The sequence below is a fragment of the Lactuca virosa genome, chromosome 7, assembly GCF_052849685.1.
Source record: "Lactuca virosa cultivar CGN04683 chromosome 7, Lactuca_virosa_CGN04683_v6, whole genome shotgun sequence".
NCBI lineage: Eukaryota > Viridiplantae > Streptophyta > Magnoliopsida > Asterales > Asteraceae > Lactuca > Lactuca virosa.
In genome coordinates, this window is record NC_136432.1 from 194,981,022 (window position 1) to 195,004,675 (window position 23,654).

Sequence of the window (23,654 nt, forward strand, 5' to 3'; positions counted from 1 at the left end):
ACCTTCCGGTCCTAACTTCTTGACCTTCCGGTCCTAACTCTGTAAAGCTCTGCATGGCATAAATCACAAAGACATAATGCACAGCGCAAAACATACATCAGAATAACATAATTCTCAATGCAAGCACATAAGACCTTCCGGTCACACATAAGTACCACTCTAGGTAAAGTATAGTGAGAAGACTCACCTTGCGAGTAGCAAGCAATCATCCTCGAACTCGAATCTCGAACTAGCCATTGCCTAACACATAGGGTAAATATCTCTAATTAATACTCGATTCTTGATTCTCAATAACCATATGTTATTCTTCTCTCTCTAACTCTTGAATTGGGTAAAAGACCATTTTACCCCTCCATGGTCTCCATTACTCATGTTGACCAAACCCTAAAGTCAACAGAAGTCAAACTCAAGTCAACAGTCCATGTTTGACCCGACTCGGCGAGTGCACTAAGGAGACTCGTCGAGTCCACTCGTTCCTCATAAGTCTCGTGAAGGTCTAGCTCGTCGAGTTAACCCCTAACTCGCCGAGCTATTGCACGGTCCAGCTCATCGGGACAAACCCTAACCGACTCGTCGAGTCAGTTCATGGACTCGGCGAGTTCCGTCGATCTGATTTCCCATTCAGATGTCCAAAGTCAGATCTATCATTCCAAACCCTAGATCTAGTCCTTTAAGACACAAAAGTCACATAAAGTCTCGACCTTTACGTTCATGCACGACATAAGTGCCTCAAAAATGCCAATACAAAGCCCTTCAAGGGTTTGGTGCTCAAGGTCTAGTCTCTAACTCAATAAAGCTTGGTTCTTTGGTCTCTCAAGTCCTTCTACAGTCCAGATCTGAGGTTTCAACCTCAAGATATGTCCAAATAACTCATTGCCAAGAATGGATGGGAGAAAACCCTCAAAATCTCCCTAAACTAAGATCTCACAAAGGAAAGGTCAAGATAGGAGCTTTTTACCTTTACACTGAAGCTAACCACTTAAGAACTCTGGATCTACAACCCCTCCTTGATTGAACACACTAAGCTCTCCAAATCTCCTTCAAAGGATGCACAAACCACTCCAATTAGCTCCTCATCCATTCTCTAGCTCAAATGGTGATTAGGGTTTGTTCACAGGGGTGTAAGGTAACTGGTGAGGCGTAAATTGGGCAATAAGTTCCCTTATATAGGCCCCAACCCCGGGAAATTAGGGTTTCTCTGCCCAGCACCTACTCGGCGAGTCGGCTCTCTTACTTGTCGAGTCCATTCATTAATCCCACGTGGACACTCGACTCTACTCGACGAGTTGGACTCACAACTCGCCGAGTCACTCCATAAGTCTCAAGATTAATCACACAGTAATATACCTGAAATTCCGGATGTTACAATTCTCCCCCACTTGAATTCGATTTCACCCTCGAAATCGCTCCTCAACAACACATAGACCGAACCCAATAACCGAAAAGCACCACCGAAAGGATCTCATACCACACAACTATCTCCCTCCATGGACACCTAAGTCCAAACAGGAACTCCCACCCAGAAAAAAAAAGGACAGACCCTTCTGCTGCTACGATAACCCTTCTGACTCTCCTGAATCTGGAAACTCTAGTGGCCTGTCTCACTGCCAGACCGCCTTCTTAAGATATCACCATGCTATTCGCTCCTCGAATAACAAACCCTGACAACTCACTGCCCCTCTAATTCCCTTGTTGCGACTGATAAAACAAGTCAATGCCCAAAAATTGACTACCGATCACTCATACCAGACATGTTAAACAATTCAGATCATACTCTAAAGAATGAAAGGGTCACATCACACCAGGGACCCATCCACTGTACTGAAATCAAACCCATCTGAGCAATGAACTCTCAACACCCTGTCCTCAGACACAAGACAATGATCATGTTTGTACAGAATTATCCTCTGACATATAACAATCATAAACCCCAGCTCCCTTCTCCAATATCCCTTTCAACACTGAGCACCAGGTCATCTCCCGACCTAGCAGTTGAACCTCCAAAGGTTACCCATTGCATACCTCAACATGTCTCACTGACTTCCTTCCCAGACTAGCTATCTCGGTCCAGTGTGACACACAAGTCACGAAGTCCGCTTACCCCGAGCGATTACTACAATCCTAACTGCAGATCATCTCACCCCGACCTTTGTCGTCTACTACTCATTGGTTCCATGCGTCTCGCGATACCTCCTGTATCAATGAACTGACCCACTCAGGCCTAAGTCATCAGATGACAAACGATGACCCTCAAAATGGAACCCCTTCTCTGGATCCGGAATCTCATTTCGTCTACTCAATACATCACTAGAGTCAAACTCTAACTCGAGAGTCTGTCCCGGCTCAGAATTGGAACCACTCGTCCCAATGAAACACTCAACTCACGACCCATGACCCGCAACTCACGCGTACATCACTTCTCCAATTCCTTCTGTTTGCGATAACCACCTTAACTCAGAATATAACGATTCCCGATCATTAAGGAGACCTCCGTCTCTCTCCCGGTCTGGCCACCGGGTTCCCGAAACTCAAAGAATAAGGCTACCCAAGCCTAAAAACTCTTCTGCGTCATGCTCTGACTAGCGAATAATACGGCTCCCCGTAGTATCATAACATTCCCTCTCACTATCCTGTGACGGCTACGGCTCCCCGCAGGCCTATGACACCTTCTCATTGACTCGTGAATACTACGGCTCCCCGCCGTAACACGACACCCCTTTCTCTGACTCATGTATTATGCGGTTCTCCGCAGTCACACGAAACTCTTTCTCTCACTGACTCATAGATGCTATGGCTCCCCGTAGTCTTACAACACTCTCTTACTCACTGAACCGCCATGGGCTCACTCCATGGTTTTTCCCCGATAATCCTAAGTGATTACTCCCACTCGGATCCACTTGCTCTCTCATTACTTCAAAATCTCATCATCAAGTCATCATTACATTGAGTTCACTAACTTATGCCCCACAACCCAACATAGATAAGTGCATACACCCACTCAGTTTATGCACCACCACTCCTGATGTAAGTTCTCGTAGGCAAGGCACTCTTCTCAGCACATATACACCCTTAGACAGTCTCACTCCGAAGACAATTAACTGTTGGGTTCCCACTGGAACAATAAATCACTCGGGTACCTTGGTACACCATCATAGCATCTCACGATGTCTTGCCTCAACCACTGATCCGCCACCCATGACATCATACTCGGATACCGCAATGTATCCATCCAGAATCTCACAATATCTCGACTCCACCACCGATCTTCCTCTCGCACAACTCGTAACTTCGGATTATTCCAACTCTTAATTGAAACACGGAGGAATAGACGATGACTCAGAACACGTTGACGACAATCCGAAACTCCCTCCTCTAATGCTCAAAACCCATGTAGGAATACTCATATCGATTCTGAAGTTGGTTGCCCAATCAACTTCTATCCTTCCCAAGGTGCATATAACAACCCATACATTGAACCAGAAATTCTCAACCGCTGGGACTATCTTTACGAGCCAACCACCTCGAATTTACCATTACATCCTCGAAGAATTCATATCCACCACAAGGTTTCTGACCAACGACCACCTGTCGTGGGGACACTCATCCCTTCCTGAACACGTACAACATGCACTATCTCGCTTTGCACCTCGCCTCGACCACCAATAATCCTGGTCTCATGATTCCCGTACCGCAGATCTCCATAATCAGTTCTCTAACCGCACCTGAACAAATCTCTGATCCTCTTAATAAAATATCCAGTTCTCCCCCACTCACGGTTCGAACCATCACCAATAGGTATACCAACAGTCCACTCCACAGACTGTTTTACCAGGTACGTTACACTTGATTCTTGGATTCGTACAACGCAACACTCGATGATCTTCCGATGAAAATCAAACAACTTCAAATATCCCGTAACTCAGACAAAATCTCAGAATCCCCTCGACGTGACTGCCTCTAGTCATCTCGAAGCCTCAGACCGACACACCGCCGGATACCCCTAACTGTTCCAAAACAGTCGTGACTCTCAATCTAGAATTAATGCATTATCACGCACCTCGTCTCTGATTCCCTTGACCAGCCTCCCATCGCAGAAACCATCATAAAAGCAAGAGACTTCACTCTCACAGTCGATACACACTGTAGACAACGAGGGCCACCGCCCCAGTATACTTCTCTTGATCACTTGAAACCGCTGCTAAAAGTATGCCTGACTCGGCTAAGGCATCTCCTTGTCCTCATCTCAGTCTCCACTAATAGCTCTCTCATGGTATATGGAACACCTCGCAGCAAACATACTGCCCAATTACTCTAGTGAAAAGGTTTCAACCCTATGCTACCCCACGGGGTTTACCTCCAACTCTGAAACCGGAAGCTCAATATCTCGTTTTGCTTCTCCCAGGAAACGGGAACAACGCAACTCTTGTCACAGAAAGTGACATTTCAACTATCGGCTGATTGCTCAACTCAGGCCGCAATTCTCCATAAAGTCTCATCTCTACTCATCCTTGTGTCTTGCGACTCCAACTGGCATCTCACCAATGAAAATCTCTCAGAACTAACTCAATTTCCCTCTCCAGGTATGTCCCACTGAAACTTGTTCAACATGGCCCTCTGGCCCCACACTCTATCACATCTGATCTCAATCTAATCAATCACAATGGAATAACTGGTAAAACCATAAGCACTAACCGCCCCGAATCATGGTACTCGAACCATGTGGCCACCTCTTGATCTGCTATGAATCATGGTACCCGAACCATGTTATCTATTCTCAATCCGCTACAAATCATGGTACTCGAACCATGTTCTCTCTTCTCAATCTGCTACGAATCATGGTACTCGGACCATGTCCTCTCTTCTCAATCTGCTACTTAGAACTTCTGGAATTCTCTTTGTTTCGAGTATAGGTCCTCTGCTTTCAGTAGTACGGGCCCATACTACCTGCCACATCTACCTATACTTTCCACACGGATCGTCCCAGATTTCCTAAGTAGCTGCTCAACCTTCCCGATCACCAATCCCGTTATACCTGGTCGCTCTCTAGCGAAAACTTCCCTCTTATCAGCATACACATCTGACTAAAATCACTCCCTAGGCCATTCCTAGGTTCTCACACTCCTCTGCCATCAGCTGCTGAGGAACTCCTCATGATGCCAACCATCTACCTCCTGAATATCGTCATATCCACTTAGTAGCTGACTCCCATCATCAAGAGTTCCACAAAGCACGAAGCAAGCAGCATTCGGGCATCAAATAACCTCCACTGAAACATAAGGCCACTCTGGCATATAATTCCTATTGTTCTATTCACAACTCAAAAGACATTGCCGACTCAGGCAATCCTACCTCTCGAGGTATCTAACTACTCTTCTCAGTAGACTCCTTAAATGCTCATCTAGGTATCTCTCCTAGATTATCTCTCGAATCAGAACTCTCTCTCTCTCTCTCTAGGCGATTCCTGCTAGATACTCTTACTCGGCACATACTCAAAAGCACATCACAGATAGCAGCAACTCCTAGGCTAAGGTATCACAAATCAGGCAACTCTAGTCCTAAAATATGAAATACCTAGCCTATCTCTAGCATGCATAATATCTCATAAATATCTCATAGCACAAAAGTAAGGGTATTTTGGGAAATCACCGTTCGGGCTCTAGCTGATTGTACACACTGCTCCAACTCGTTTTCTCTTAAACTCTTTCTTATTTTAGACAAATTTATCTCTTTAGAAAAATCTTTCTCAAATCCTCAGTTTGAGTCCAGACATACCTGAAGGTGTATCCGAATCCCTCAAACCAAGGCTTTGATACCAACTTGTAACACCGTAGATTTTCACATAAAATTTTCATTTAAAAACAGAATAAAACACATGTCTCATTTTCTCAAAAATCACAAGTATCAATTTATCAACGCATTTCAAAAGTTGTTTATCACAAATCTAGGATCCTCCGATAATATATCTCTACTCAGATGTGTGTACAATCGAGTCGGCGCCTTCCCGCGATCCTGATAAGAACCTAAAACACATAACACATAACACAGTAAGCACGAAGCTTAGTGAGTTCCCCAATATACCACATACAACATATTAGCCACTCGAGGCTAAAGCTCTGTAAGACCTTTCGGTCAATGTGTCTCAGTGGGACCCTCCAGTCCCACAACTCTGATGGACCCTCCGGTCCTAACTCTGTGGACCTTCCGGTCCTAACTTCTTGACCTTCCGGTCCTAACTCTGTAAAGCTCTGCATGGCATAAATCACAAAGACATAATGCACAGCGCAAAACATACATCAGAATAACATAATTCTCAATGCAAGCACATAAGACCTTCCGGTCACACATAAGTACCACTCTAGGTAAAGTATAGTGAGAAGACTCACCTTGCGAGTAGCAAGCAATCATCCTCGAACTCGAATCTCGAACTAGCCATTGCCTAACACATAGGGTAAATATCTCTAATTAATACTCGATTCTTGATTCTCAATAACCATATGTTATTCTTCTCTCTCTAACTCTTGAATTGGGTAAAAGACCATTTTACCCCTCCATGGTCTCCATTACTCATGTTGACCAAACCCTAAAGTCAACAGAAGTCAAACTCAAGTCAACAGTCCATGTTTGACCCGACTCGGCGAGTGCACTAAGGAGACTCGTCGAGTCCACTCGTTCCTCATAAGTCTCGTGAAGGTCTAGCTCGTCGAGTTAACCCCTAACTCGCCGAGCTATTGCACGGTCCAGCTCATCGGGACAAACCCTAACCGACTCGTCGAGTCAGTTCATGGACTCGGCGAGTTCCGTCGATCTGATTTCCCATTCAGATGTCCAAAGTCAGATCTATCATTCCAAACCCTAGATCTAGTCCTTTAAGACACAAAAGTCACATAAAGTCTCGACCTTTACGTTCATGCACGACATAAGTGCCTCAAAAATGCCAATACAAAGCCCTTCAAGGGTTTGGTGCTCAAGGTCTAGTCTCTAACTCAATAAAGATTGGTTCTTTGGTCTCTCAAGTCCTTCTACAGTCCAGATCTGAGGTTTCAACCTCAAGATATGTCCAAATAACTCATTGCCAAGAATGGATGGGAGAAAACCCTCAAAATCTCCCTAAACTAAGATCTCACAAAGGAAAGGTCAAGATAGGAGCTTTTTACCTTTACACTGAAGCTAACCACTTAAGAACTCTGGATCTACAACCCCTCCTTGATTGAACACACTAAGCTCTCCAAATCTCCTTCAAAGGATGCACAAACCACTCCAATTAGCTCCTCATCCATTCTCTAGCTCAAATGGTGATTAGGGTTTGTTCACAGGGGTGTAAGGTAACTGGTGAGGCGTAAATTGGGCAATAAGTTCCCTTATATAGGCCCCAACCCCGGGAAATTAGGGTTTCTCTGCCCAGCACCTAGTCGGCGAGTCGGCTCTCTTACTTGTCGAGTCCATTCATTAATCCCACGTGGACACTCGACTCTACTCGACGAGTTGGACTCACAACTCGCCGAGTCACTCCATAAGTCTCAAGATTAATCACACAGTAATATACCTGAAATTCCGGATGTTACAATTCTCCCCCACTTGAATTCGATTTCACCCTCGAAATCGCTCCTCAACAACACATAGACCGAACCCAATAACCGAAAAGCACCACCGAAAGGATCTCATACCACACAACTATCTCCCTCCATGGACACCTAAGTCCAAACAGGAACTCCCACCCAGAAAAAAAAAGGGCAGACCCTTCTGCTGCTACGATAACCCTTCTGACTCTCCTGAATCTGGAAACTCTAGTGGCCTGTCTCACTGCCAGACCGCCTTCTTAAGATATCACCATGCTATTCGCTCCTCGAATAACAAACCCTGACAACTCACTGCCCCTCTAATTCCCTTGTTGCGACTGATAAAACAAGTCAATGCCCAAAAATTGACTACCGATCACTCATACCAGACATGTTAAACAATTCAGATCATACTCTAAAGAATGAAAGGGTCACATCACACCAGGGACCCATCCACTGTACTGAAATCAAACCCATCTGAGCAATGAACTCTCAACACCCTGTCCTCAGACACAAGACAATGATCATGTTTGTACAGAATTATCCTCTGACATATAACAATCATAAACCCCAGCTCCCTTCTCCAAAATCCCTTTCAACACTGAGCACCAGGTCATCTCCCGACCTAGCAGTTGAACCTCCAAAGGTTACCCATTGCATACCTCAACATGTCTCACTGACTTCCTTCCCACACTAGCTATCTCGGTCCAGTGTGACACACAAGTCACGAAGTCCGCTTACCCCGAGCGATTACTACAATCCTAACTGCAGATCATCTCACCCCGACCTTTGTCGTCTACTACTCATTGGTTCCATGCGTCTCGCGATACCTCCTGTATCAATGAACTGACCCACTCAGGCCTAAGTCATCAGATGACAAACGATGACCCTCAAAATGGAACCCCTTCTCTGGATCCGGAATCTCATTTCGTCTACTCAATACATCACTAGAGTCAAACTCTAACTCGAGAGTCTGTCCCGGCTCAGAATTGGAACCACTCGTCCCAATGAAACACTCAACTCACGACCCATGACCCGCAACTCACGCGTACATCACTTCTCCAATTCCTTCTGTTTGCGATAACCACCTTAACTCAGAATATAACGATTCCCGATCATTAAGGAGACCTCCGTCTCTCTCCCGGTCTGGCCACCGGGTTCCCGAAACTCAAAGAATAAGGCTACCCAAGCCTAAAAACTCTTCTGTGTTATGCTCTGACTAGCGAATAATACGGCTCCCCGTAGTATCATAACATTCCCTCTCACTATCCTGTGACGGCTACGGCTCCCCGCAGGCCTATGACACCTTCTCATTGACTCGTGAATACTACGGCTCCCCGCCGTAACACGACACCCTTTTCTCTGACTCATGTATTATGCGGTTCTCCGCAGTCACACGAAACTCTTTCTCTCACTGACTCATAGATGCTATGGCTCCCCGTAGTCTTACAACACTCTCTTACTCACTGAACCGCCATGGGCTCACTCCATGGTTTTTCCCCGATAATCCTAAGTGATTACTCCCACTCGGATCCACTCGCTCTCTCATTACTTCAAAATCTCATCATCAAGTCATCATTACATTGAGTTCACTAACTTATGCCCCACAACCCAACATAGATAAGTGCACACACCCACTCAGTTTATGCACCACCACTCCTGATGTAAGTTCTCGTAGGCAAGGCACTCTTCTCAGCACAGATACACCCTTAGACAGTCTCACTCCGAAGACAATTAACTGTTGGGTTCCCACTGGAACAATAAATCACTCGGGTACCTTGGTACACCATCATAGCATCTCACGATGTCTTGCCTCAACCACTGATCCGCCACCCATGGCATCATACTCGGATACCGCAATGTATCCATCCAGAATCTCACAATATCTCGACTCCACCACCGATCTTCCTCTCGCACAACTCGTAACTTCGGATTATTCCAACTCTTAATTGAAACACGGAGGAATAGACAATGACTCAGAACACGTTGACGACAATCCGAAACTCCCTCCTCTAATGCTCAAAACCCATGTAGGAATACTCATATCGATTCTGAAGTTGGTTGCCCAATCAACTTCTATCCTTCCCAAGGTGCATATAACAACCCATACATTGAACCAGAAATTCTCAACCGCTGGGACTATCTTTACGAGCCAACCACCTCGAATTTACCATTACATCCTCGAAGAATTCATATCCACCACAAGGTTTCTGACCAACGGCCACCTGTCGTGGGGACACTCATCCCTTCCTGAACACGTACAACATGCACTATCTCGCTTTGCACCTCGCCTCGACCACCAATAATCCTAGTCTCATGATTCCCGTACCGCAGATCTCCATAATCAGTTCTCTAACCGCACCTGAACAAATCTCTGATCCTCTTAATAAAATATCCAGTTCTCCCCCACTCACGGTTCGAACCATCACCAATAGGTATACCAACAGTCCACTCCACGGACTGTTTTACCAGGTACGTTACACTTGACTCTTGGATTCGTACAACGCAACACTCGATGATCTTCCGATGAAAATCAAACAACTTCAAATATCCCGTAACTCAGACAAAATCTCAGAATCCCCTCGACATGACTGCCTCTAGTCATCTCGAAGCCTCAGACCGACACACCGCCGGATACCCCTAACTGTTCCAAAACAGTCGTGACTCTCAATCTAGAATTAATGCATTATCACGCACCTCGTCTCTGATTCCCTTGACCAGCCTCCCATCGCAGAAACCATCATAAAAGCAAGAGACTTCACTCTCACAGTCGATACACACTGTAGACAACGAGGGCCACCGCCCCAGTATACTTCTCTTGATCACTTGAAACCGCTGCTAAAAGTATGCCTGACTCGGCTAAGGCATCTCCTTGTCCTCATCTCAGTCTCCACTAATAGCTCTCTCATGGTATATGGAACACCTCGCAGCAAACATACTGCCCAATTACTCTAGTGAAAAGGTTTCAACCCTATGCTACCCCACGGGGTTTACCTCCAACTCTGAAACCGGAAGCTCAATATCTCGTTTTGCTTCTCCCAGGAAACGGGAACAACGCAACTCTTGTCACAGAAAGTGACATTTCAACTATCGGCTGATTGCTCAACTCAGGCCGCAATTCTCCATAAAGTCTCATCTCTACTCATCCTTGTGTCTTGCGACTCCAACTGGCATCTCACCAATGAAAATCTCTCAGAACTAACTCAATTTCCCTCTCCAGGTATGTCCCACTGAAACTTGTTCAACATGGCCCTCTGGCCCCACACTCTATCACATCTGATCTCAATCTAATCAATCACAATGGAATAACTGGTAAAACCATAAGCACTAACCGCCCCGAATCATGGTACTCGAACCATGTGGCCACCTCTTGATCTGCTATGAATCATGGTACCCGAACCATGTTATCTATTCTCAATCCGCTACAAATCATGGTACTCGAACCATGTTCTCTCTTCTCAATCTGCTACGAATCATGGTACTCGGACCATGTCCTCTCTTCTCAATCTGCTACTTAGAACTTCTGGAATTCTCTTTGTTTCGAGTATAGGTCCTCTGCTTTCAGTAGTACGGGCCCATACTACCTGCCACATCTACCTATACTTTCCACACGGATCGTCCCAGATTTCCTAAGTAGCTGCTCAACCTTCCCGATCACCAATCCCGTTATACCTGGTCGCTCTCTAGCGAAAACTTCCCTCTTATCAGCATACACATCTGACTAAAATCACTCCCTAGGCCATTCCTAGGTTCTCACACTCCTCTGCCATCAGCTGCTGAGGAACTCCTCATGATGCCAACCATCTACCTCCTGAATATCGTCATATCCACTTAGTAGCTGACTCCCATCATCAAGAGTTCCACAAAGCACGAAGCAAGCAGCATTCGGGCATCAAATAACCTCCACTGAAACATAAGGCCACTCTGGCATATAATTCCTATTGTTCTATTCACAACTCAAAAGACATTGCCGACTCAGGCAATCCTACCTCTCGAGGTATCTAACTACTCTTCTCAGTAGACTCCTTAAATGCTCATCTAGGTATCTCTCCTAGATTATCTCTCGAATCAGAACTCTCTCTCTCTCTCTAGGCGATTCCTGCTAGATACTCTTACTCGGCACATACTCAAAAGCACATCACAGATAGCAGCAACTCCTAGGCTAAGGTATCACAAATCAGGCAACTCTAGTCCTAAAATATGAAATACCTAGCCTATCTCTAGCATGCATAATATCTCATAAATATCTCATAGCACAAAAGTAAGGGTATTTTGGGAAATCACCGTTCGGGCTCTAGCTGATTGTACACACTGCTCCAACTCGTTTTCTCTTAAACTCTTTCTTATTTTAGACAAATTTATCTCTTTAGAAAAATCTTTCTCAAATCCTCAATTTGAGTCCAGACATACCTGAAGGTGTATCCGAATCCCTCAAACCAAGGCTTTGATACCAACTTGTAACACCGTAGATTTTCACATAAAATTTTCATTTAAAAACAGAATAAAACACATGTCTCATTTTCTCAAAAATCACAAGTATCAATTTATCAACGCATTTCAAAAGTTGTTTATCACAAATCTAGGATCCTCCGATAATATATCTCTACTCAGATGTGTGTACAATCGAGTCGGCGCCTTCCCGCGATCCTGATAAGAACCTAAAACACATAACACATAACACAGTAAGCACGAAGCTTAGTGAGTTCCCCAATATACCACATACAACATATTAGCCACTCGAGGCTAAAGCTCTGTAAGACCTTCCGGTTAATGTGTCTCAGTGGGACCCTCCAGTCCCACAACTCTGATGGACCCTCCGGTCCTAACTCTGTGGACCTTCTGGTCCTAACTCTGTTGACCTTCCGGTCCTAACTCTGTAAAGCTCTGCATGGCATAAATCACAAAGACATAATGCACAACGTAAAACATACATCAGAATAACATAATTCTCAATGCAAGCACATAAGACCTTCCGGTCACACATAAGTACCACTCTAGGTAAAGTATAGTGAGAAGACTCACCTTGCGAGTAGCAAGCAATCATCCTCGAACTCGAATCTCGAACTAGCCATTGCCTAACACATAGGGTAAATATCTCTAATTAATACTCGATTCTTGATTCTCAATAACCAGATGTTATTATTCTCTCTCTAACTCTTGAATTGGGTAAAAGACCATTTTACCCCTCCATGGTCTCCATTACTCATGTTGACCAAACCCTAAAGTCAATAGAAGTCAAACTCAAGTCAACAGTCCTTGTTTGACCCGCCTCTGCGAGTGCACTAAGGAGACTCGTCGAGTCCACTCATTCCTCATAAGTCTCGTGAAGGTCTAGCTCGTCGAGTTAACCCCTAACTCGTCGAGCTATTGCACGGTCCAGCTCATCGGGACAAACCCTAACCGACTCGTCGAGTCAGTTCATGGACTCGGCGAGTTCCTTCTATCTGATTTCCCATTCAGACGTCCAAAGTCATATCTATCATTCCAAACCCTAGATCTAGCCCTTTAAGACACAAAATTAACATAAAGTCTCGACTTTTACGTTCATGCACGGCATAAATGCCTCAAAAATGCCAATACAAAGCCCTTCAAGGGTTTGGTGCTCAAGGTCTAGTCTCTAACTCAATAAAGCTTGGTTCTTTGGTCTCTCAAGTCCTTCTACAGTTCAGATCTGAGGTTTCAACCTCAAGATATGTCCAAATAACTCATTGCCAAGAATGGATTGGAGAAAACCCTCAAAATCTCCTTAAACTAAGATCTCACAAAGGAAAGGTCAAGATAGGAGCTTTTTACCTTTACACTGAAGCTAACCACTGAAGAACTCTGGATCTACAACCCCTCCTTGATTGAACACACCAAGCTCTCCAAATCTCCGTCAAAGGATGCACAAACCACTCCAATTAGCTCCTCATCCATTCTCTAGCTCAAATGGTGATTAGGGTTTGTTCACAGGGGTGTAAGGTAACTGGTGAGGCGTAAATGGGGCTATAAGTTCCCTTATATAGGCCCCAACCCCGGGAAATTAGGGTTTCTCTGCCCAGCACCTACTCGGCAAGTCGGCTCTCTAACTCGTCGAGTCCATTCATTAATCCCACGTGGACACTCGACTCTACTCGACGAGTTGGACTCACAACTCGCCGAGTCACTCCATAAGTCTCAAGATTAATCACACAATAATATACCTGAAATTCCGGATGTTACACACTGTCATCATTGTCTTCACCAAAACCATCTCTATTATCATCATCAAACAATCCTTCAACATTTTCCACTCCTTATTGAGCTTTATCTATATCTTCAAGACTGAACTTAGCATCAAAGCCACTTATCATTGAATAATCTTCTAAAAATGGTTCAAAATCATCAACTCCTACACTACGGACTCTACTATCAGGTTTGTAACTTAGTTCTTCTACGCTTTGGAAGTTACAATCAACATGGTAACTTGGCACTAGTTCTTGAGCTTCAAATTCATCTTCATCAACTAGTTCCTCAACATTGTTGAAATTACCCTTGTACACTCTTTCTTGAGCTTCAACTTCATCTTCATCGACTAATCCCTCAACATTGTCTAAATTGCCCTCAAATACTCCTTCTTGAGCTTCTACTTCATCTTCATGATTGAACTCATCAATTACATGACTTTATTGGCTAGCCTGTGACATTCTATATGGTATAATAGACTTGAATAATTATGGACTTCATACACATCTATTACTTGTGACTGCTCGACTGGATACTTGAGAGGTTCATTTAAATCAAGCTTCTTACTACATGAACCTGCTTCTCTTTTACCAAGTTCCCTTTTATTTAGTTCTAGTGACACAATGTCATGTTCCAACTCCTCAATCACAACTTTAGAGGGAGAGTTAAAATAAATAGGTAGTATAGTATGTTTGTTTTCAATGCACAACCTTATAAGTCTATGTTTAGGGACATATTTAACCATTTTAAGTACATCTTGGTCATTATTTAAAGAAATTAAGCCATATTCTAAGGAGTATTTAGGGATACATAAATAGTAGTACAAGGTATGCTCATTTTGGTACCCTAAAAAACCTCATTGAGTATAGAACCATACCGTATTTAGCTAGCAATTCCGATATTCTTAAAGTCTTTCACGCAAAGTCCCTACTGTGAGGACCATTGTTGATTCCTTATCAGTAAACCCTAAAAGCTTAAATTGTGTCTCGTAATCAGAAGTTACCAGGACGAAGATGAAATGTGGGTTTCTTGGGAGAGGGACGAAGGGTGTTGACGTGAAGAGATGATGAAATACGTTCATGCATAATCATTTTCCATATTTAATTATAATCATTTTCCATATTTAATTATAGGTCACAAGTGAAATGACACATTTGCCCTAATCTAATTTGCAAGTGATCGGACTTAACAAATCAAAAGTGACGGAGTAAGCCAAAATAATTATTTGTGAAAAGTTTTTAAACCACAGACGCCCTCCTTAAAAAAAATTTAAGATTAAAATCTAGATTTTAAAATACCATAAACAGGTGTTTATGAAGTTTTGTCTAAAATTTTATGAATATAACATTTTTCTATAAAATGATCAATATGGTGATGTATATTGAATGGGCCTACCTTTCATTAGTGACCAGAGTGCCCATGTTTCTTTTATCATTAATTTTGTCATGTTTTTAATATTCAGGGTATGTGGATGGGGCAACATCGTCCACGTTTCTCCTTACTATTGGTTGAGATTTTGACTAAATCTACAAATGGCCCCAGAACCACCTGCCATACCTTTTCTCATATGATTCGGACATGTTGGGTGTTACTGTGTTAGACCTTCCATATTGGTCTTTCCAATTTCTTGTAACGAGCTTTGAAAATACTTGGAGGACTTGTGAATTAACCATGGTCTTTCTTTGTCGTTATAAAGAAATTATTAGTTTAAGTTAATATCCTTTAACTAGGTTTTTAATTTATTTGTTATATTAATAGATTATCATATAAATATATTCATGTATCATAAATCATGTAATTAAAATTTTATTGAATACATATTAATGATAAATAATCAATACACTTGTTAAAAAAATATAAATTATTTGTTGACGTGTTAGTATTATCATCCTTAAAGGAGTACATTGGTATAGAAATTGGTATAGAAGTAACTACAAAATTGATAGTGATACATTTTATGGATTTTTTTTTTTTTTGGAATCGGCAAATGATTAAATACCCTGAGTTCGAGTTTTTTCATAGAGCAAACTGAACCCCTATAGAGGTTGCTAGGGAAAATTTCCTCACACGTGTCATTTTTTAAGGACTACAAGGACCTCACATGATTATTAAACCTGGTACATCCCCAACTATGTTGGACTTCATTTGTGATCGAAATTATTTAGTATGTATTTTGTATAACAAGTTTTTTTTAGAAATCACATTTAACATATTTATTACTTCATGAATAAAATTTGTTGCTTGGTCTCTATCCAACCAATTTTGACTAGTCATTCAAGCTATGCAACTTTTTATGTTTTGGCGCATCTAATCTAATTAATTTTATAAATCTATTTATATGAGTGCATTCATTGCAAGTAATGTTGATATCAACTCGTTTATGAATAAAGTTATTGCAGCATTCGAATAAGACGGATTGCATTATTTAAATAAGTTTGTATAATTTCATATATTTCCTACATTTGAAAACAGGCGTTTGATGATACCTTTGGTATTAACTAAACAGTACTTTTTTTGGTCTTAGGTTTTTGCCACTAATGTTTGGTGAATTTGACAATTTTCGTCCCTAAAGTTAAAAGTTTTATATTTTTGCGTTTTGATTAAGTTTTTGTGTCTTTAGGTTTATGCCACAAATCTTTAGTGACTTTGACATTTTTAGTCCTTGCAGTGAAAATTTTTACATTTTGGTGTTTTTGCCACAAATCTTTAATGAATTTGACACTTTTCGTCCTTGTAGTAAAAACTTTTACATTTTGACATAAAAAACACAAAAAACATCCTTTAGAATTTTGTCACCATATTTTCCCAACTTTGACAACTTTAACATTATTCTCACAACATTTTTGGATTTTCTCCACGAGTGTCCATTTTTTTGGTTGTACACTTTTGACATCTAATTTTAGGGGCTGTCGACTTACTCTCCTATTTGTGGTGATTTACAATTTCAACACATATCTTTTAAAATTTGCTGATTTTTTCCATATTACCCCAAAAGCGGCGTAGCCGCGATTCTTTACTAGTTATATAAAAATTCTTAAACATTTATATTCCTTATACACTAGAAACAGGATAATGATGTCTACAAACTCTAATCTGATTTCATGTGATGCACTCAATAAAGAACGGAATGGTCAGTCAGAAAAACAGAACAATTATTCAAAAAAAAATATGTCCCTATGAAGAATTAATCTTTAGTTCTTTATAACAAGGTAGTCTCAAACCTCAACATGACAATGTATACACACCCAATTTATATTAATAAGGTCCCTAAATGCATAATGAAACTAGGTATATCGTAAAGATAAAGTAAAATTCTTTAAGTTATCACCAAAATTTACAACTTAAAATTTGCATAAAAAATCAACTCATTTGAAAACATGTGCCTGACCAACAGGAGAAGCACATCGAACCAGAGTTGAAATTCCCAAACTCCTATAAGATAGAGCCTTTGTTGGTACACAATATGGAAAGGAGTGCTAGACCTCCTACTAAGTTAAGGAGGGCTAGACCTCCTAGTGGGTTAAAAGGGATTACTCCTTTGGTGAGGCTGGATCAATGATAAGGTCAGGCTGAGTGGACGTGGTCCAGGCCGCACTCCCCTTGCCATATAAGCACAAACACCGTCCCCTGGGTGCGGTTCAGGTGTGGCTGAGGCTGTGATGCGGCTTTCGGAGGGAGCGTTTGATGCTTGATTTTGATTGGCCAACACATTTGACCGTTGCAAACGGTCATAATTTGGATTTTTAATTTTTTTTCCTTTTAACTTTTAACATCTTTTTAAACCTCTCAACCCTTCATTTTTTTATATTTTTTAAATTTTTTTATCTTTCTACTACATTACCTCTAAAAAAAATCAAAAAAAATGTCTTCATCCGATTTTTCTGAAGAATTTGATGTTATGTTTGATGTTTTTGTCGATGCTGCTAAATTTGCGGAACAAACGTATGAAGCGGCATGCAGTAGGGCATCCGACGGTGCTGAACAGAGAACCCGAAGATTTATTTGTAGAAATCGTGAAGATGCAAACCAACGTCTGATACAAGACTACTTTCAAGAAAATGCCACTTTTCAAGGATACTACTTTAGAAGACGCTTCAGAATGTTCAAACCATTGTACGAACGTATAGTCGAAGATCTAACGAGGGAGTGTGATTTTTTCGAGCAACGGCCCAATGCTAGAGGTACACCCGGTTTCACCCCTTTACAAAAATGTACAGCTGCACTTCGTCAATTAGCATATGACATCCCTCCTGATGCGTTGGACGAGAGTTTTAGGATGTCAGCTAGGACTGCACGAGATAGTCTACACTATTTTTGCAAAACTATTATTTAGTTTTATGGTCCAAAATATTTACCTAAGCCTACATGCACTGACATCATGAAATTGCAATCTCATCATGCTAGCGTACATGACTTTCCTGGAATGTTGGGAAGTTTAGATTGTCTACATTGGGAATGGGAAAATTGCCCTACCTCACACCATGGTCAATTTACTCGATGTGATCATGGGCATCCAACGGTCATACTTGAAGCGGTAACATCACAGGATCAGTGGATTTGGCATGTTTTTTTTTTTGTTCTCCTAGATCCCTTAATTGTTCACCTATATTTAACAACATATTCGACGGATCTGCACCGGATTCTTCTTTCCAATTGCATGGAACACCATATAAATATGGTTATTATCTAGTTGATGAGATCTATCATGAGTATGCAGTTTTTGTTAAATCGTTTACGTGTTCGAATGATACTCATCGGAAAAAATTCAAGAAAGCTCAAGAAAGAGCTAGGAAGGATGTCGAGCGGGCTTTTGGAGGTCTCAAGAAACATTGGTTTATACTGAAAGAACCAACAACTTTTTTAAGCGAGGAAAAAATGCATGAAGTCATGTATGCATGTATAATACTGCATAATATGATTATCGAAAATGAAGGAAGAGTGATATGTGAGTATGATGAAGAGGAAACCATTCCCGCGACACAAGCAATATAAATTGGGGGCGACGAGTACATTGAAAAGAGAGCATAGGTTCGTTGCAATGAAATATTTCACAATCTTCGTATGGACTTGGTGGAACACATTTACGGGATTCAACACATTAACCTCAATTTGGATCCGGAGGATGACCCGGAAGTAGACCTTGCAATTTGATACACGACACGATTAACACGACACGAACACAATACGGGTTTTCCGTGTATGTGTTTTAGAAATTCGTGTTTCGTGTTTATTCGTGTCTGACACATATTTTAAATTCGTGTTTCGTGTCTTATACGTGTCAAACACGAATTTACCTGTTTAGACACGTATAAGACACGATACAAATTCGTGTTGACACGTACAAACACGTATAAACTGTGACATCCCCATTTTCTCGGCCAGAAAAGACCAATTTTGTTTATGCTTTATAAAAATCAGAGTACTTCTTTTAATAAAAATGTTGCGGAATTTGTTCCCAGAAAAACATGATAAATACATTACCAAAGCATTTCCGAAGAAATGTATTTTTATTCCTTTTAAAACCTTGGGATGTCATTGTCAATACAGAAACGTAAGCATAAACAGAACTTACATTTATTTACACTAGTGATCTACATCTCTTTTAAATCTCTCAGTGTAAAGTGGCTTCGTATCGACACCTGTGATACAAATAAGCTTGAGTGGGTCAGGTTGGGAAACCTGGTGAGTACATAGGGTTTTCAACCCACAATAATATAATCATTATGTTTAATCATCAAACAATCAATCAACCCAATTACCCATCCCCATTATCTTATTTACTCTTAAGGATCTACCCTAAGAATCAGTTGTTCCTCATTCATTCATTCCTAAGGATTATCCTAAGGAATAGGCACGAAATCCATCGTTACTAATGACACATCTATCAAGCACAGCTGCTAATATTATCACTTAGGCGCAGCTACCAAAATTGTGACATTATTTATGGGGCGCATCTGCCGGTATAGTCCTTTAGGCACATCTGTCGGGGTTATGAGGTTCTCTATTAGGCGCTTCTGTCGGTAGAGTCCTTTAGGCGCATCTGTCAGGGTTATCTCGTTTATTGACAGTATCGTTTTCGAGAGTCCACTCGCAATACAGGTCAATGGGTTTTTAGAGTACACCGATGAACACATCGTTCAAAACACCTACAGGTTGCGATCCTGCTAGTGTTCCACTGGACTGTCTAGAATAGTCTGTGGTTGTCATCCATACTCTGCTAGATGACGGGGCCAGCATTTGGAAAAAGGCTTCTCACATCATCCACCTCTCAACCCTTACCTCATGGTCTATATTACCTCTCAACTTATTGTCCAACTCATATTTCATCTACCCATGTTTTACCCCAACATTTTTGTAGATATAAAATACATATACAGTTTAAATCATTTAAAACATGTATAAAAATCTTTCACCAGCATAGACAGCAAGTATTCAGACAATATGCACACATAGCACGTAGTTTATATTATATACTTCATATCTATGTGTAAGATGAAAGTAACTATGCACTCACTTGTTAAAGTGACGACTCGATATTCGAGCAGCGCTTCGCTTCTTAACTGTAGCACCTGGTTCTTGGTATGTATTTCTATTTAAGTATTTTGCATTTTTGGCCTTGGACTCGGCGAGTTGAAGGACCAACTCGCCGAGTAGAAGCGGGATGAGACGCGGGATTTAAGTGATGGACTCGTCGAGTCGGGTCCCAGACTCAACGAGTAGGCTCTGTCTGGACAAAACCCTAATCTGAGGGTTTGCACCCTATTTAAACAACATTATACAGCCTCCATCGCCCCTTTATGCTCCCAAAAACCCTCCATAGCAAACCCTAAGTGTTTTGGTGCAAGATTTAAGGCTTTTGAGTGATTCTTGTGGGTTTTGACCTCAAGGAAGAAGGAACAGCATAGAAGGATCAAGAGGGAACTGAAGGATTCGAGTTTGGTTCATCATTTGCAGTCTTTGAGAGGTATAAAGTCTGTACCTTGCTCTTTCATTTGATACATCCCTTTTTGGACGAGGGTATTTCAGTTTCATCTGATCCTCTCGCTCCCAAGTGAATTCGGGTCCTCGCTTGGCGTTCCAACGAACCTTCACTATCGGGATACGGCTTTGTTTCGTTTGCTTGACCTCTCGGTCCATGATCTCTACAGGTTATTCCACGAAGTTGAGGCTCTCGTTGATCTCGATCTCGTCGAGTGGGATTACAAGAGTCTCGTCGGACAGACACTTTTTCAAGTTCGAGACGTGGAAAGTAGAATGTACGTTACTGAGTTCGCGTGGTAAGTTAAGTTTGTAAGCTACAGGGCCGATTCTGGCAAGAATCTCGAAAGGCCCTATGTATCTTGGATTTAGCTTCCCACGCTTTCCAAAGCGTATCAAGCCTTTCCAGGGTGAGACCTTCAATAGAACACGGTCGCCCACCTGGAATTCCAATGGTTTCCTTCGTTTATCAGCGTAGCTTTTCTGTCGGTCTCTAGAGGCTTTCAATCGTTCACGAATTTGAACGATCTTCTCTGTCGTTTCCCGAATGATCTCCGGACCTGTGAGAGTGCTTTCAGGAACTAGTCCTTTAGCTAACCGGGTATCACCCACCTCAGCCCAGCACAGAGGGGATCTGCACTTTCGGCCATAGAGGGCCTCGAATGGAGCAGCCTTTATGCTCGTGTGATAACTATTGTTGTAGGAAAATTCTACAAGGGGTAAATGAGTATCCCATGCTTTCCCAAAGTCCATCACACAGGCTCGCAACATATCTTCCAAGGTTTGGATAGTCCTCTCACTTTGTCCGTCGGTCTGTGGATGATAGGCTGTACTCATGTTCAGCCTAGTTCCTAGGGAACTTTGTAGCGACTGCCAGAACCTCAAAGTGAATCTACTATCTCTGTCTGAAATAATGGATATGGGAACACCGTGCAGTCGTACAATCTCCCGTATGTAAGTTCTTGTAAGCTTCTCCATCTTATCTGTTTCTTTGATAGGCAGGAAGTGTGCGGACTTGGTCAATCTGTCGACGATGACCCATATGGTATCAAGTCCACCCGTTGTCTTGGGCAACTTGGTTATGAAGTCCATAGTGATCCGCTCCCACTTCCATTCAGGTATCTCCGGCTGTTGTAGTAGACCTGAGGGTTTTTGGTATTCGACCTTGACCTTTGCGCAAGTAAGGCATTTACTCACGAAGGTAGCAATCTCTGCTTTCATGTTAGGCCACCAGTATAACTTTTTAAGATCCAGATACATCTTATCTGAACCTGGGTGGACGGAATAACGAGTGTTGTGCGCCTCGTTCATGACCAAGTCTCTGAAACCACCGAGTTTCGGGGTCCAGATCTGATCCATGAAATAATAAGCTCCGCCACCCTTAACCTCCAAGTTCTTATCCATCCCTCTCAGGGATTCACCCGCCACATTTTCAGGTTTCAAAGCGTCGAGCTGAGCCTCCTTAATTTGTGTGGACAAGTGAGAATGGATAGTCATAGTCAATGATTTGACTCTACGACCAGAATATTCTTTCCGACTTAGGGCGTCAGCTACTACATTGGCTTTACCCGGATGATAACGAATTTCGCATTCGTAATCACTGAGTAGCTCGACCCACCGTCGTTGTCTCATGTTGAGCTCCTTCTGGTTGAATATATGTTGTAGGCTTTTGTGGTCAGTAAAGATTGTGCTTTTTGTACCATACAGGTAGTGTCTCCAGATCTTCAGAGCAAACACAACTGCTCCTAGCTCAAGATCGTGTGTAGTGTAGTTGACCTCGTGTGTCTTCAGCTGTCTCGAGGCATAGGCGATGACCTTACCTCGCTGCATCAGAACACATTCGAGCCCTGGATTCGACGCATCGCAATAGACAACAAAGTCTTCTATTCCTTCGGGGAGGGATAGTATTGGCGCAGTGCACAAGGCTCTCTTGAGCGTTTGGAACGCTCTCTCCTGCTTCTCTTCCCAGTCAAAGGCCACGCCCTTCTGGGTCAGTGTTGTAAGAGGTTTCGCAATGCGGGAGAAGTTCTGAATGAACCTGCGATAGTAGCCAGCGAGGCCCAGAAATTGACGAATTTCTGTAGGCGTCTTCGGTGCTGACCAGCTCTCAATGGCTTTAATTTTGGAAGGGTCCACGTGTATTCCCTCTTCGCTAACCACGTGCCCTAAGAATTCGACTCTTCGGATCCAAAATTCGCACTTTGAGAACTTCGCATAGAGCTTCTCCGAACGTAATGTTTCTAAGACTAGTCGCAGATGTTGACTATGTTCCTCCTTACTACGAGAGTAGATAAGTATGTCATCGATGAATACGATGACGAACTGATCCAAGTAAGGACGACACACCCTATTCATTAAATCCATGAATATTGCGGGAGCGTTTGTTAATCCGAACGACATCACTACGAATTCGTAGTGCCCATAACGAGTTCGAAGGCTGTCTTCGGAACATCCTCCCCTAGCACTCGTAGTTGGTGATATCCGGATCTTAAGTCGATTTTTGAAAATAAATTCGCCCCTTGAAGTTGGTCAAATAAATCGTCAATACGAGGCAAAGGATAACGATTCTTGACGGTCAGTTTGTTGAGCTCCCTGTAGTCGATGCACATACGAAACGATCCGTCTTTCTTCTTGACAAACAAGACTGGAGCTCCCCAGGGTGAGAAGCTTGGTCTTATAAAGCCCTTACTGAGCAGTTCGTTAAGTTGACAGGACAGTTCTTGCATCTCTGCAGGTGCTAGACGATAGGGCGATTTGGCTACAGGGGTAGCCCCTGGAACTAAGTCGATTCGGAACTCGACTTGACATTACGGAGGTAATCCTGGGAGTTCTTCTGGAAAGATGTCGGGAAAGTCGCGTACTACTGGAATGTTTTGGATGTATTTCGTCTCTTGGTTCACATCAACCACATGAGTA

At 42.4% G+C, this 23,654-nt stretch overlaps 1 protein-coding gene across 1 annotated transcript; it reads left to right on the forward strand.

The window, feature by feature from the left end:
* Positions 1-17,622: 17,622 nt before the first annotated feature.
* LOC145127421 (uncharacterized) lies at positions 17,623-18,752 on the forward strand. The gene is made up of 2 exons (XM_079062623.1): positions 17,623-18,038; positions 18,347-18,752. Exons 1-2 carry the CDS (start codon positions 17,623-17,625, stop codon positions 18,750-18,752), a joined length of 822 nt encoding a protein of 273 aa, XP_078918749.1.
* Positions 18,753-23,654: the final 4,902 nt, after the last annotated feature.

What these genes read in the sequence shown, in the direction of transcription:
- LOC145127421 (XM_079062623.1), top strand. Translation starts at nt 17,623, where the DNA reads ATGTCTTCATCCGATTTTTCTGAAGAATTTGATGTTATGTTTGATGTT. An exon ending in TTGGACGAGAGTTTTAGGAT is followed by an intron (nt 18,039 to 18,346) that starts GTCAGCTAGGAC and finishes TTGTTCTCCTAG; the next exon opens with ATCCCTTAATTGTTCACCTA.